General features: G+C 45.7%; 5 protein-coding genes across 5 annotated transcripts; 2 read left to right on the top strand and 3 right to left on the bottom strand.

Moving 5' to 3' along the window:
• Positions 1-169: 169 nt before the first annotated feature.
• On the top strand, positions 170-1,636 carry KUCA_T00002989001 (uncharacterized protein; the record flags this gene model as incomplete). The annotated part of the gene is made up of 1 exon (XM_022603288.1): positions 170-1,636. The coding sequence occupies one exon, from the start codon at positions 170-172 to the stop codon at positions 1,634-1,636; it is 1,467 nt and encodes a 488-aa protein (XP_022459008.1).
• Positions 1,637-1,862: 226 nt separating this feature from the next.
• On the top strand, positions 1,863-3,959 carry KUCA_T00002990001 (uncharacterized protein; the record flags this gene model as incomplete). Its single annotated transcript, XM_022603289.1, has 1 exon — positions 1,863-3,959. The coding sequence occupies one exon, from the start codon at positions 1,863-1,865 to the stop codon at positions 3,957-3,959; it is 2,097 nt and encodes a 698-aa protein (XP_022459009.1).
• A 254-nt stretch (positions 3,960-4,213) lies between these two features.
• KUCA_T00002991001 (uncharacterized protein) lies at positions 4,214-6,550 on the bottom strand (the record flags this gene model as incomplete). Its single annotated transcript, XM_022603290.1, has 1 exon — positions 4,214-6,550. One exon carries the CDS (start codon positions 6,548-6,550, stop codon positions 4,214-4,216), a length of 2,337 nt encoding a protein of 778 aa, XP_022459010.1.
• Positions 6,551-8,030: 1,480 nt separating this feature from the next.
• KUCA_T00002992001 (uncharacterized protein) lies at positions 8,031-9,569 on the bottom strand (the record flags this gene model as incomplete). Its single annotated transcript, XM_022603291.1, has 1 exon — positions 8,031-9,569. The coding sequence occupies one exon, from the start codon at positions 9,567-9,569 to the stop codon at positions 8,031-8,033; it is 1,539 nt and encodes a 512-aa protein (XP_022459011.1).
• Positions 9,570-10,781: 1,212 nt separating this feature from the next.
• Positions 10,782-11,774, bottom strand: KUCA_T00002993001 (uncharacterized protein; the record flags this gene model as incomplete). Its single annotated transcript, XM_022603292.1, has 1 exon — positions 10,782-11,774. The coding sequence occupies one exon, from the start codon at positions 11,772-11,774 to the stop codon at positions 10,782-10,784; it is 993 nt and encodes a 330-aa protein (XP_022459012.1).
• Between the last annotated feature and the right edge of the window lie 366 nt (positions 11,775-12,140).

The raw sequence follows: 12,140 nt of genomic DNA on the forward strand, positions 1-12,140 counted from the left end.
TAGTATAAAAATTTCGCTACTCCAGGGATTGCGGTACTGGCCTACTAACAAGTATTTGCACAGAAAAAAGAGGACCAAAACCCACGCGAAATCATCATTTCATACCCAAGCTCGCATTTTTTTATTTCCATAATTGTCGATCGCTTCTTTCAGATTATTCAAGCATCATATGGATCTGGTAGGCGAAATAGTGGAGCATGAGAGCTCCGCTCCCGTAGAGGCCGTTGCCCCGGGACCATCGCCTCTTTCTGCTTTTGCAAGACGGAAACCAAGCGACTGGAAATCAAGGTTTCGCAAACAGGGACTGACGTCGATGTCTGGAGCAGTCAAGGCCAAAGAGGGATCGAAGAGTGAACCAACACCTGATGATTATGGACTATCGGAGTCTGATCTGAACGCTAATTTGGAAAGAGTGAAGCATATGTCGCAGCAAGAGAAAGACGAAACAATGGAGTCTCTTTTTCAATCCTTCAGTCCAGACACATTGGCAGCTCTTTCCAAAAGGGCTGCTATGCGTAAGGAAATCCCCAAATCACAGCTGACAGAAGACAATTTCGAGTTACCCCCAGAGATAGAAGCGCGTAACGAGAAATTCTTAAAGAGCATCACCATAGAAGGCAATGGATCCTGGATTGGGGGTGGCCAGAATGGTGAGACTGCGGACGATCTGGATTCGAAATACAAAGATACAGAGACAGGGTCCATTGCAAAGACGGTATTGGACTCACCAGGCTTGAGACCTGTTTTGAAGACTCCATCTTCCTCAGTTAGCGTTAATTCATGTAGCTCTGGGAAAAAGGTGAGGTTCAACACAGAAGCTTATGTGAAGTATGACGATAACGATAAAAAGCCAGAAGAAGATGCAGACGAATGGGAGGACATTGCAGATGTGAAGTCATTCGAAGAAGACGAAGAGAATAACAGAAACGACGACGAAGCCCCCGAGTTTGCAGAGGTTCAAGATTTGCTTGTAAGTAATGACCCTGGCGTTCACTTTCCAAAACCGCGTCAGACAGACGACGAGCTGGATATCAACGATCCGTTGTTCAACTCCAAGCTTAAGGAGAAGTACTTTCCAGATCTGGCTGCCAATCCAATGGCATTGGACTGGATGAAGCCTTTGCCTGAAACGCCTAAAGAAATCATCTATGACTCAGTTTCAGACTTGCGATTTGATTTTGAGGGCAAGATCGTTTCCAATGATATGTTGGATTTACCCACACATCTTGGTTTGCACCATCATGCTGACAAAGCAGAATTGCCGGGATACACTCTGGCAGAGCTCGAGAGATATGCAAGATCGACTGTCAATGGCCAGAGGTGTATCGCAATACGAACACTGGGGAGAATTCTTTTCAAACTGGGCAAGGGTACCTATGCCGAGGTCTTGGTTCCGGAGTATGGCCAGGACGAGGAGGAAGACGAGGCAGAGAATCCTGTTTCTGAGATTACACAAAGGTTCTGGCGACTCATAAAAGAGCTCCGACTTGTTGAAAGTCTGAATTTTGCGGCCGATGAACAGCACACGAAGAACGTGAGTGTGCGAAACTATGCTATTGAGGCGCTTTGGCTGTGGAAACAGGGTGGTGGAGATCCAAGCGAGCAGACAGACGAGACTGTGAAGATTGAACAGTAGCACAGTAAAGGTATATTGGCAAAATATGAATCACTTAGAGTGTAACAACACCTTTAACGGTTGTACTGATTATTATCTAGATTTGGGGCGTGTACGCACGAATAATGAAGTGTTTGGTGGTCGCACGATACCCATCACCACCTAAAGCGGCTTAACGGCTTATCGCAGGTCATGAGACTGAAATTCTCTTTGTGTTTATTGTTGCTAGTGTGGCATCCTCGTACGAATGCTCGGGAAAAGACATACTCAGTATGTCTTGGTACTATTTCTGACTCTAACCTTTGTTGGAACAGATGCACATGAGATCGCACGCACAACTCTGGGAAATCCTTTGGACCCTGAATCTTTCATCTCAACAGGTGATGGCTTCGCCTCTATGGACATAGATCCTGACACATGTCTCATACCGCGAGGTCTTAGCTCGAACTTTGAGGCTTGCAACTTTGTAAGAACGCATTGTGACCACGAAAACTTCCGTTACGCCGAGTTTTACTATTGCATAGGACAGGGCCATGAGGACGAACAAGGCTCTCAAGGGTTCTACAAAGCTGTTCGCCTAGCCACTTCCGCTGGGTATTTGGGGCTGGTAATGGTGATATTTTTTGTACTGGGAATTGTGGCAAGCCATTTTCTGATTCCCGATCTTAGGCACATCTCACGAATGGCCAATTTCGACGAAAGAACGGCAGGCGCAACATTGCTATCCGTGGGGAATGGCACACCAGACCTTTTTGCGACCTATGCTGCTCTCGAATCTAAGTCTGCTGCATTAGCAATTGGCGAATTGATTGGCTCAGCCACTTTTGTTTGCACTGTGGTGGTTGGGTCAATGGCAATTGTTAGGCCGTTCGAAGTGGACAGTTCTGGCTTCACCAAGGATGTAGCATTCTTCTTCGTGCTACTAGGTGTAGCATTCTACTTCTTGCACGATGGAAGACTTGTGATATATGAGTGTGTTTGCATGATTATTCTGTATATATTCTATGTCATCTTTGTGATTTTGAGAAAACAAGACATTTCTCAAAGCACAGACGTTGACCGCGAACCACTGTTTTCACCAATACCCCATCACCTGCGACCTCCTTTGCCACGGTCTTTGACGCCTATTTCACCTGTCAGCACAATATCCAACTCATCAAGGATTTCTGCAAATTCAGAGCTTGTTTTTGAGAACAATGTTCTAGCAGTGGAGTCCGCAAATGCAAGGCTCTCGTTATACGATTCCCTGAAACTAGCAATGCGGGAAGGTGATGACCGGAGATCTCGAGACGATTCAAAGACTACTTACGCCGATTCAGAGCGTTTGTTGAACTACAATAGTCCCTTGCACGGTCAGAGTCCGGTAATTCCACAGATCAGAGTCGATGCACCTACCGGCCTGCGCATAGACACTAGCATGGACCCTAGCATAGTGAACGAAGAGGGCTATTTCGACAGTATCCCAGATTCGGGGTCGTATAGCGGAATGATATTGCCAGAATTTGCAGAGATAGATTTCAAGACCCGACCACTTGAATCAGGGCTTTCTCTTGCAAGTATTCCATTTTTGCTTCCTCTAAGACTGACGGTTCCTGTCTATCCAGAGACAGACCTCGAGGATGATCAAGACCTTCGCAGATTAATGGTTCTTTTCGGTTTCCAAGCCTTTTTTGCACCTTTCATCGTGTGCTTAGGATTAGAAAATTGGCCTTCAACTGGATGGTGGAATTTTGCAATTCTAGGAATTGCCGGAATACTACTTTCCCTCATACACATCATACTATCAAGATCGAGCTTCACCAGGTTCAAATACTCTAGCCTTTTCCGGCCAATTTGCTCAGGCTCAGGCTTTGGAATTTGTCTCATATGGATCACGATTCTTTCCTCGGAACTCATCCAAATTCTCAAGAACATGGGTGTGATATTTCGTGTTGATGAGGGAATGCTGGGTCTTACCGTACTTGCTCTCGGCAACTCAGTTGGTGATCTAATTGCCAATACCACGCTTTCTTCGTTGGGAAATCCTCAGACAGGAATAAGTGCCTGCTTTGGAACACCATTATTATATATTCTTCTTGGAGTTGGCCTGAACGGGTTAATTGTCATCATTGGCCCCAAAGGCAGTGGGACCAGTCTTGAGTTTGGTCTAGAAACGAATCTCTATGTTAGTTGTGCTGGACTACTGATGATTTTAATGTTCTACATAGTGGTCATTCCCAGGAACAAATGGGTTATTTCGCGCGAAATCGGAGTTTTCGCAATTTGTTGGTGGGTGTTGATAACGACAGTCAACGTGATATTGGAGTTAAGGCGAGGTTCTACTACGGTATTTCATAAAGTATGATAAATTAGATCGATTAAGTCCATATGTTTATATTCGTTCTCCACTTTGAGAGAAAGAAATAATGATATCAGATTGTGTAAAAATGCAGAGAAAAAAGGAGAAAAAAGAAAACTTTTCCAAAGTTGTCCTGGATGGGAGGTATGGGAGGCATGGGTTGATATTAGGCCATACATCCTTTGATAAGAAATCCAAAGCATTCAAGCATTCAAGCATTCAAATGGACACCTGGATGTCAAAAAATAAAAGAACAAATATCATGCATGGAAGAAGTGTGTATACTGTCTCGACATCTCGTGAACATCCATGGTAGTCTTGTAGTTGTTCAGCTCCATCCTGATATCCTTGATCATATTTGGAGTAGCAGAAAGCTTCTGGTAATTCTGCTTCAGACTCAGATTGAACCTATCGTACATTCGATAGGAATAAGTGTCGTTTAAGTACACTTTGTTAGAAAATGCCACAGTTCTCGACGAGCTTGGCTTCGGAGATTTCAACGAAGATGAAGAAGACGAAGAGGCAGGCACAGAGGAAGGGACAGGAGTACGCAAACAACCTTTGGAGACCGTCCAAGATTTGCGAGGAGGTCTGGCAGTATTTGTGGTGACAATATCGACATCGCACTCATACTCGAGACAGTCATCTCTGTGGTTGTCTCGCAATTTTGAATGGTAATGCGCAGCGTCATACTCGTGATAATCCAGCTCGAAAGACAACACGGCAGAACCATTTGTGCGAGCAGTAAGAACAGAGCTTTGAGCAGAGTTATTAGAGGAAACGGTATCTGATCTGCTCAGAGACTTCCTGCGATCCATGGACTTTTTCTTTTTGAGACTGAGTCTTCTGGTTTGACCGAGATCTTCCTGAGCCAGATCTGGGAAGGAAGTCTCTCCAATCCCATCGAACATGGAAGCCGTGAATGGAAACTCAAGCTCTAGTGGGGTGTCATCATCACTGGCCTCAGGGGTTACCAGAATCTCGGTAACCTTCGCAGGAGAACTCTCCTCGGAAGGTTCTTCACGGATCGAATCCGTAACCACCTTACACTCATTCTCGGTATGCATATGGTGTTCCAAGATTGACTTCTCAAAGTCAATTTCAAAGCTTCCAAGAGAGTTGATTTTGGCTTCACAATCATCGCCGACTTCAAAACTGTGCAGGTCGTCATCAGCGCTACTTATTTCTGTGAGTAGCATAGGGCATTCTTCTTCTTCCTGGATCGGCGCTGGGAGGGATGCTGAGTTCAAAGCAGAAGACGAAAGGTTCGGCTGCGACATGGCCTTTCTAATTTGGCTGACCTCGGCAGCCTCAACTGCCTTCAAATCTAGTTGATCTTGATGATTCGAAGGTAGCAGTTTTAGCGAGAGTCTGCTTGATCTAGATTGGATACTTGGACGGGGTAGCTCCGACTTCGAGGAACCTTTAGATTTCTTGAAGATCTTCTGGAAGAACCGCTTGAAACCAGAAGAGTTCTTCTGTGGAGCAAGCTTTTCAGTAACCGGAGATTTCAAGACAGGAGTTTTCGAGACGGGAGCCTGTGAGATGGGAACTACCGGAGCTGGAGTGACTTTAACAGCTGGAATAGTCACAGTAGGAACAACCACAACAGGAACAACCACAGCAGGAGAAATCTCAGCAGGATCGGCAGGATCAGCAGGATCAGCAGGATCAGCAACATCAACACTCTCAGAAAGTTCCTCGTGAACCTCAACGAGAATAGGCGAACCAATTTCACCAACAGAACCCAAATTCAGCGAGCAAACAGAGCCATACTTCACAGGCGGATCGTCGTTGTTGATAGATGAAACCGGAGTGTCCAAGTTTTCACGAGACGGGCTCGGACTTGAGGATGAGTTCAGCGCACTGATAGACGCAGATGACGACGAAGTCGATGTTTCGTGGGCAGTGGATGCAGAAGAAGCAGTAGAAAACCTCTTTTGATAGAGCGAGAACATCTGTTCTTCTTTAACGACAAGCTGGGTGTTCACCTTAAGAGGTGGCTGCACGAATGGAGGCCGCAATTGCTGCTGTTGCTGCTGTTGCTGATGATCGTAGAAAGAGGGACGACTAGAACGTTGGTGCAGTGCAGGTCTGTGAGTCTCCGGAGCCGTTGGCACTGTTGGTCCGCGTTGAGCGTGGTATGACAGATTCGGCAGCGAAGTTGAATGATCAAGACTAGGTTTTAACTTCTGGGGCCTATTGGATCTCCTCTTAGGATTTTGTCTGGGCCTGAACACTTCACCGTTGGGAAAGTAATACTCACTAGCCTGGGGCGCCACAGTGTTGATGCTCGAGCTTGCTGGCGATTGGACCAATTGACGTTGCGACACGATCGAGGGTATGCTCGTGACGGAGTTAGCACGGGACTGCTGACTAAGTCTGCGAGAGAGCTGCTGATGATATCCTGATCTGGGGGTTCTCTTGAATCTGTCCTCGAGGTTGACAAGCGAGTCAGTTGACATATGTCTCGATGAAATGTTTCTAGTTGAAACAGTGGAGGCCATGGTGCTTGTTGAAGCGAAGGATGCTGTCGAGTTCCGCCTGGATATTCCATACTGGAAATTCTGGGGCAAATCTGGCCTTTGTTGGTACATTTTGATAATAGTATGATGCAGATGAGAAGGCGATATCAAGAAAAAGAGATATCACAACTGGTGATGACAAGGTGTTTCAGCAAAAAAAACAGTGATCTAGCTTTTGAGAAATTGATAGCAATTTTGACACTGAAGCCTAGACAAGGGGAAGATCGCTTCGAATAATCTTTAAGATTTTGAGTTCACCAAGGTAACGTAGCCATGTAACTGAGCTAAGCACAGGAAGGGGGGGGGAGCAGCAAGGGCGCAGGTAGCCTGGAATGTTATCAGCTATAGTCCTGAATTGATGGCCAGAACTAATCCTGAGCGATAAAGGTAGTTGCTGCTATTCAGAATCAGTATTGTGGTTTTTTTCCGGTTTAAAAACGATCAGAATTGGCCTTCTCAAACTGGCTGTATTGTGCCAACGGGGTTGGTTGTCCTAGAGACAAGGACAACAGGACCAAAAATAGCCGTTCGAAAGAGGCGAGTCAGATATCGCTTCAGCACAACTAACCAAACAAGTGTTTTGGTCTGAACTGGAAAGCAAACACAAAAAGCTGCGGAAATATGAATAAAGCTTGTGAGAAAAGGTACCGGTTGAGAACTCAAAATTCAGGCTTCCAAAAAAAAGTTCGGCACCCAATTTTGCAGCTTGATGCAGTTGTAAAAATAGCCGAGTCGTGCAGAGACAGAACGGTTCTGGGGTTGGACCGTCAGTTTGGGAGGTTTCTGCAATAATATATCAAAAAATTTATGCTCAATCGTGTAAATTGGATCTTGTGCACAGTCCTTGGGCAAAAATTCTGATGTTTTGGCAAGAGGGAGAGAAAATGGGTGGCGCTGATGCAAGCAGACACACTCCGCTATATAGCCCCGAAGAGCTTGCCTGGCGGGAATGTGCCCTTACAGCTTTGAGTATATGCTGGAATCGCACCAAATGTGGGTTTATGAAGTTTAGTGGCCTGATGTATCTACAGCTAATTTCACTTTTTCGGTTTGGCCTCGTTTTCACATCTATCCATCTTAGTCCCTATGCCACTGTCAAAGCAAGGCAGCGTCACAGTTCCAGGTTGAGCTCCCCGTGGTCAAGCCATCAAGCATGAAACTCACAAAAGCCATATTAAATCAAGATACACACATAATGAACACACCATACTTAAGGATCATGTTCATACGTTTCGGGTGAAGACTAAACACACACTCCACACTCCACTCTCCATCACTGAGACCAGTGTCAAAACTGCCCCATTCCCCTTTTGATCCCAAAGCGGCCTTAATTGGGATGCCACATATTACCTTTTAGAGACTGAAATTTAGCCCGATTGGGACTCAACTCTGAGGCGACATATTGATTATCACACGAATCAAAATTGCATATGTATGGTATATGCTTCGACACACCTTCATAGTATACCTATAACCTCACTCGTTCAATTCTCTCCCAGATATAGAGCCGTACATTTACAAACATGATATGCTAAATTAAAATCGTTTTTGGCTAATTTTTGGTCGTTTCCCGTCCTCTCGTTTCCGCCGTTTTTTTCCGATTCTTCCGATCCGGGTTGCGGCTCTGTGACCGCCCCAAAACGCATTTCACCACATATGCCGTTCCGAGAAGAACAGACGCCAGCGTCGCATACCTTATCGCATTGAAGTCTGTCCGGATCGCAGCAGGTACTTCGAGCTGCATAGTTTGTTGACTTGCAGCGTTGGCCACGTGATAGAACACTGTCTCGGGCTCGAAGTACGATTTGTAGCCTCCAAGGGCAGTATAATCAAACGGAGAATGTGACAATGCATCCACTTCTACCTGAAACTGATCAATTTTTGCTTGACGAGCTTCGCGCTCAATCGGAGTGGTTCCTGCAAGAGACTCTGCTGCCTGAACTGGTTTTTTGAGATCACAACCCCAGAAAAGCTCTCCTAGGAGGAGTTCAACAATATCACTGCTATTCCCAGGCAAAGCATATCTGGAGTGGAAAGGAACCTCCAAAGATTGGGTTTCGACCAAACGTCCAGGGTCAACTCTTAGAAGTATTTCAGAGCCCCATTCGAGGGTATTGGCATACTGAGGCTGCTCCAAATTGTCACTACCCCAGAGTCCAATCAGATCTACTGCTTGCAGCCACTTAAGCTCATATCTATCCCAATAAACATCGTTGGGATAGTTCACGTGGTAGAATAGCTCGCACATGGGCTCTTTAGTGCTATTTGTCTCGAAGGAACCAGCCAATTTCATGGGTTCCCGCAGATCTCCCTCAAACTGAAGCCGTAATTTTGGGTGGAGTCCCGGAACATTAACAAGGGAAGTGTGTACTTCGGATACGGGAACTAGACGGTGTGGCCGCTGAAATTGAAGCATTGTGCGCTTCTCCTGAGCATCACCAAGTGCATACCGAAACCCATTGATCGCAATTGAATCCACCGAGCTTAGCCTCGGCTCTCTCTCAAACACACCAACTTCAGTCTTGACTCCGCTCTTGGTGTATACCGTATCTGGCTGCGCATGGTCGAAAGATGTGAACGATATGTTCAGTCCAGTAGAACCAAACGCTGCAGAAAATTCATCCACATGACCTAATTCGCCCTCACCTGCAAATCTAGAGAACACAGATGATAACCATTGCTGTACATGAACATCTCCGACATTTATTTTGGAGCTGAATCCACTGGGAGTAGCTATGAACTTAGTCTCGGTCTCAAGCCCCAGGTCCTGCAAGAGCATTGAGCCAATGGTCCGGATTTCCTCATCTAATAGCTGAAGCCGAGGCCTGAGATAAAGAAATAGTCCCGCGGAATTGTAAGAATCTAGTATCTCGTTTCCTACCGCTTCTGGATATCGGTAAGTGATCTCAAAACCCTGGAACACTGCTGCCCAGTCGCCAAACAGACTGGCCTCATACGGCACTCTCAACACGTTTTGCCGCGAACCAGTAACTGCTGGGATCTCCAGACTTTTTGCAGTCAGTTTAACCTTGGAAAAGACCTCGCTGGCATCTGTCTTGTTGTCAAGAATGAATGTGATCCTGTGATCCATGTTGATTGTCTAATGCGTGGTAGGCTGAGGATAGCAGGTTCAAAAAATGCAGTGAAACTCAATCAATGCATTCAAGCACCGCTAGTTCAAATAGAAAAAGAAAAATGCAAACTCCAGCTCTTAATCGAGCTTCTGGATTAGTATTGCTTTGCCTCTAGAGTTCGAGAACTCAAGGTGGAGTCGATTGTCTTGGTTTGGCAGGGGAAGTGTGCAACTCAATAATTCCGGTTTGGGGCTCCCAACCACGGGATCAATAAAAGTCGGATGCAGATGCTGTGCGGCGTGAGATTCATGCAGAATTAAACTTGCTTCCCAACAGAACTAAGTAGCTTGGCAACAGATATTGTTCTGTGTCCAAGAATGATGATATGAAATACTCTCTCTCTGTTCTAATGTAGAGAACGATAGCAGAATATTTAAACTTTCCACAGAATAGATAAACCAGGCTTACCTATCAAGTACTCGCTGCACATCCGAGCCTGAATTGAGGGTTTGACAGGTCAAGCACGATAAGCTATTTCAGTTTTAATCTCCAAATTGACCCAATTTGGACCCTCTAGCCGGGGTTTCTAGTGAACCTGCATTCGTTTCCCCGGTATATCGTGAGAGATTACGTCTCAAACAATGGCTTTTTGCGGTATGCATTATTGCTTGGCAGAATTCCCAGCTTTTTCGGGAAATATCAGGGAAGCGCACCCGGAATCTTCATTCAATTCCGTTTATTAGTATTCTGATTTCCATAAAAGCCATACTCCTAATTGCACAGTCATGATTTGCTCAAAACTACTCAAATAATCACTTTTTATGCGTAGATAATAGAAACAATGCAATCTTTTGAGGTAACCATTTGGTCTAAGTTCACTTCAATCATTCGATTGAATTAGAGACCTAAGATGAGTTTCACGAATCAATTTACGAAGCCCTTAATACAGAGGTAGATGAGACCAAACTTTATATGCGCTTTTGCAAACGAGTGGAGAATCAGTGAGGAGGCTACGCATGACCACGGGTTCCAGACCTAAGCCCTCGTCGGACATGTGGAAGTTTCTCATGTATCTTGAGATCGACCAAATGCTTTGCCTAGTCAAAGTAGCTTCTGCATGGCACCTGAGCGTAGAGGCATTTCCACAATTGAACGGCAATTACTCGATGATGCGAACATTGTCATTCTCATAGTGGGATCGCTCTTATCTAAACACCTAACTAAACCGCCTAAAATGCATCCATAGTATAGTCATGCTCGATGCCTGGAGTCACACTCGATATGAACTTAAGAAAAACAATCAGATACTGATCGACCCTAACCACCTCATCACCCTCAACGTCCTCCCATTCGTCATCCTGGTCCGACTGTTTGGAGTCGGAATCCGCCAGTCCCAATTTTGCAACTCCAGAAGTGATGGATTTTGTCGATTTTGCTTTGGCTGCCTTCGCAGCACGGTTCATGAGCACCTTCATGACTGTAGCGTGCTTGCAGGGATGTATCGACACTGAGGTTGTGTTCGACAGAAATGGCGCCTTCTCGATTGTAGCAGTCTTCTTGCGATAATCACTGGAGATGTCTTCAAACATCTCGTCTGGAGTAAGAGGAGTCCCATTGTAGTCGAAACCTACCAGATACATCTTTGGAACCCGGTAGGAGGTGGAGTACCCAACGTACAGATCGTAGTACCGAACCAGATCATCTACCGGCCCGTTAATAATACCCGGAACACCGGCACCTGGGGCTTCAGCATCTCCTCCCTCTGCATCCTCTTCGATCAGTTCGTCAATATCGTTATTGGCAGATTCATCATCACTGGACTCTTTCATTCCCACATACGCGTCTGAATGTCTCCTCTCTTGCTCCGGAAGACAGTGGCTCCGCGTATATGCCTGGTGATGAGTTGCGGTCCATCCCTCACCGTCTTCACCGTCAGAAACCTCCACATCCGCGCCATCGTCGGCGTCCTCATCAAGATAATCTTCGCAACGCGCGTACGACGGAACATGACGCGTCACTAAGAACTGCTTATCCGCAGGAAGAAAGTCCTTACGCTTGGACTCTGGGGCAGGTGACCATTGCCATGTGGGGAATTTGTAAACGAGATAATCGCCAGCCTCCACAAATTCCTCTGGCGTAATCTCACCAGAGCTGCGGAACGTTGATTCGTGCGAAACGGGTGTAAGATACTCCCTCCAGGAGCGAATAGTAGATCTGAGCATATCGCTATAGTGCCGGCAAAAACCTTAACAAGACACCAAATTTGTAATCTGATCAAACTGATAAATGTGGCGGCTTGGCAGTCTTACGTATCCTATCAAGTAACTAGAACTAGTCAGATAGTTTTGAAAATTAACTTGCACAACCCAGGAATCTGTTATCACAAATGCACTAAGAATCTCAAAAAACCTGTCAAAAAACAACAAGGCTCGCAGATACAGAGGAACATGAACCGCAAGCGTCAGGAGAGGGCGGCAAGTCATACAAGAAGCCCTTATCGCAAAAGACGTGCCCTAACCAACTCCGTTTCAGTCAATAGAGTATCCCACGACCCTGCCAAAACTCAATTTCACCACAACAGATTCAGC

The sequence above is a fragment of the Kuraishia capsulata genome, genomic scaffold, assembly GCF_000576695.1.
Source record: "Kuraishia capsulata CBS 1993 genomic scaffold, Kuraishia_capsulata_scaffold_3, whole genome shotgun sequence".
NCBI lineage: Eukaryota > Fungi > Ascomycota > Pichiomycetes > Pichiales > Pichiaceae > Kuraishia > Kuraishia capsulata.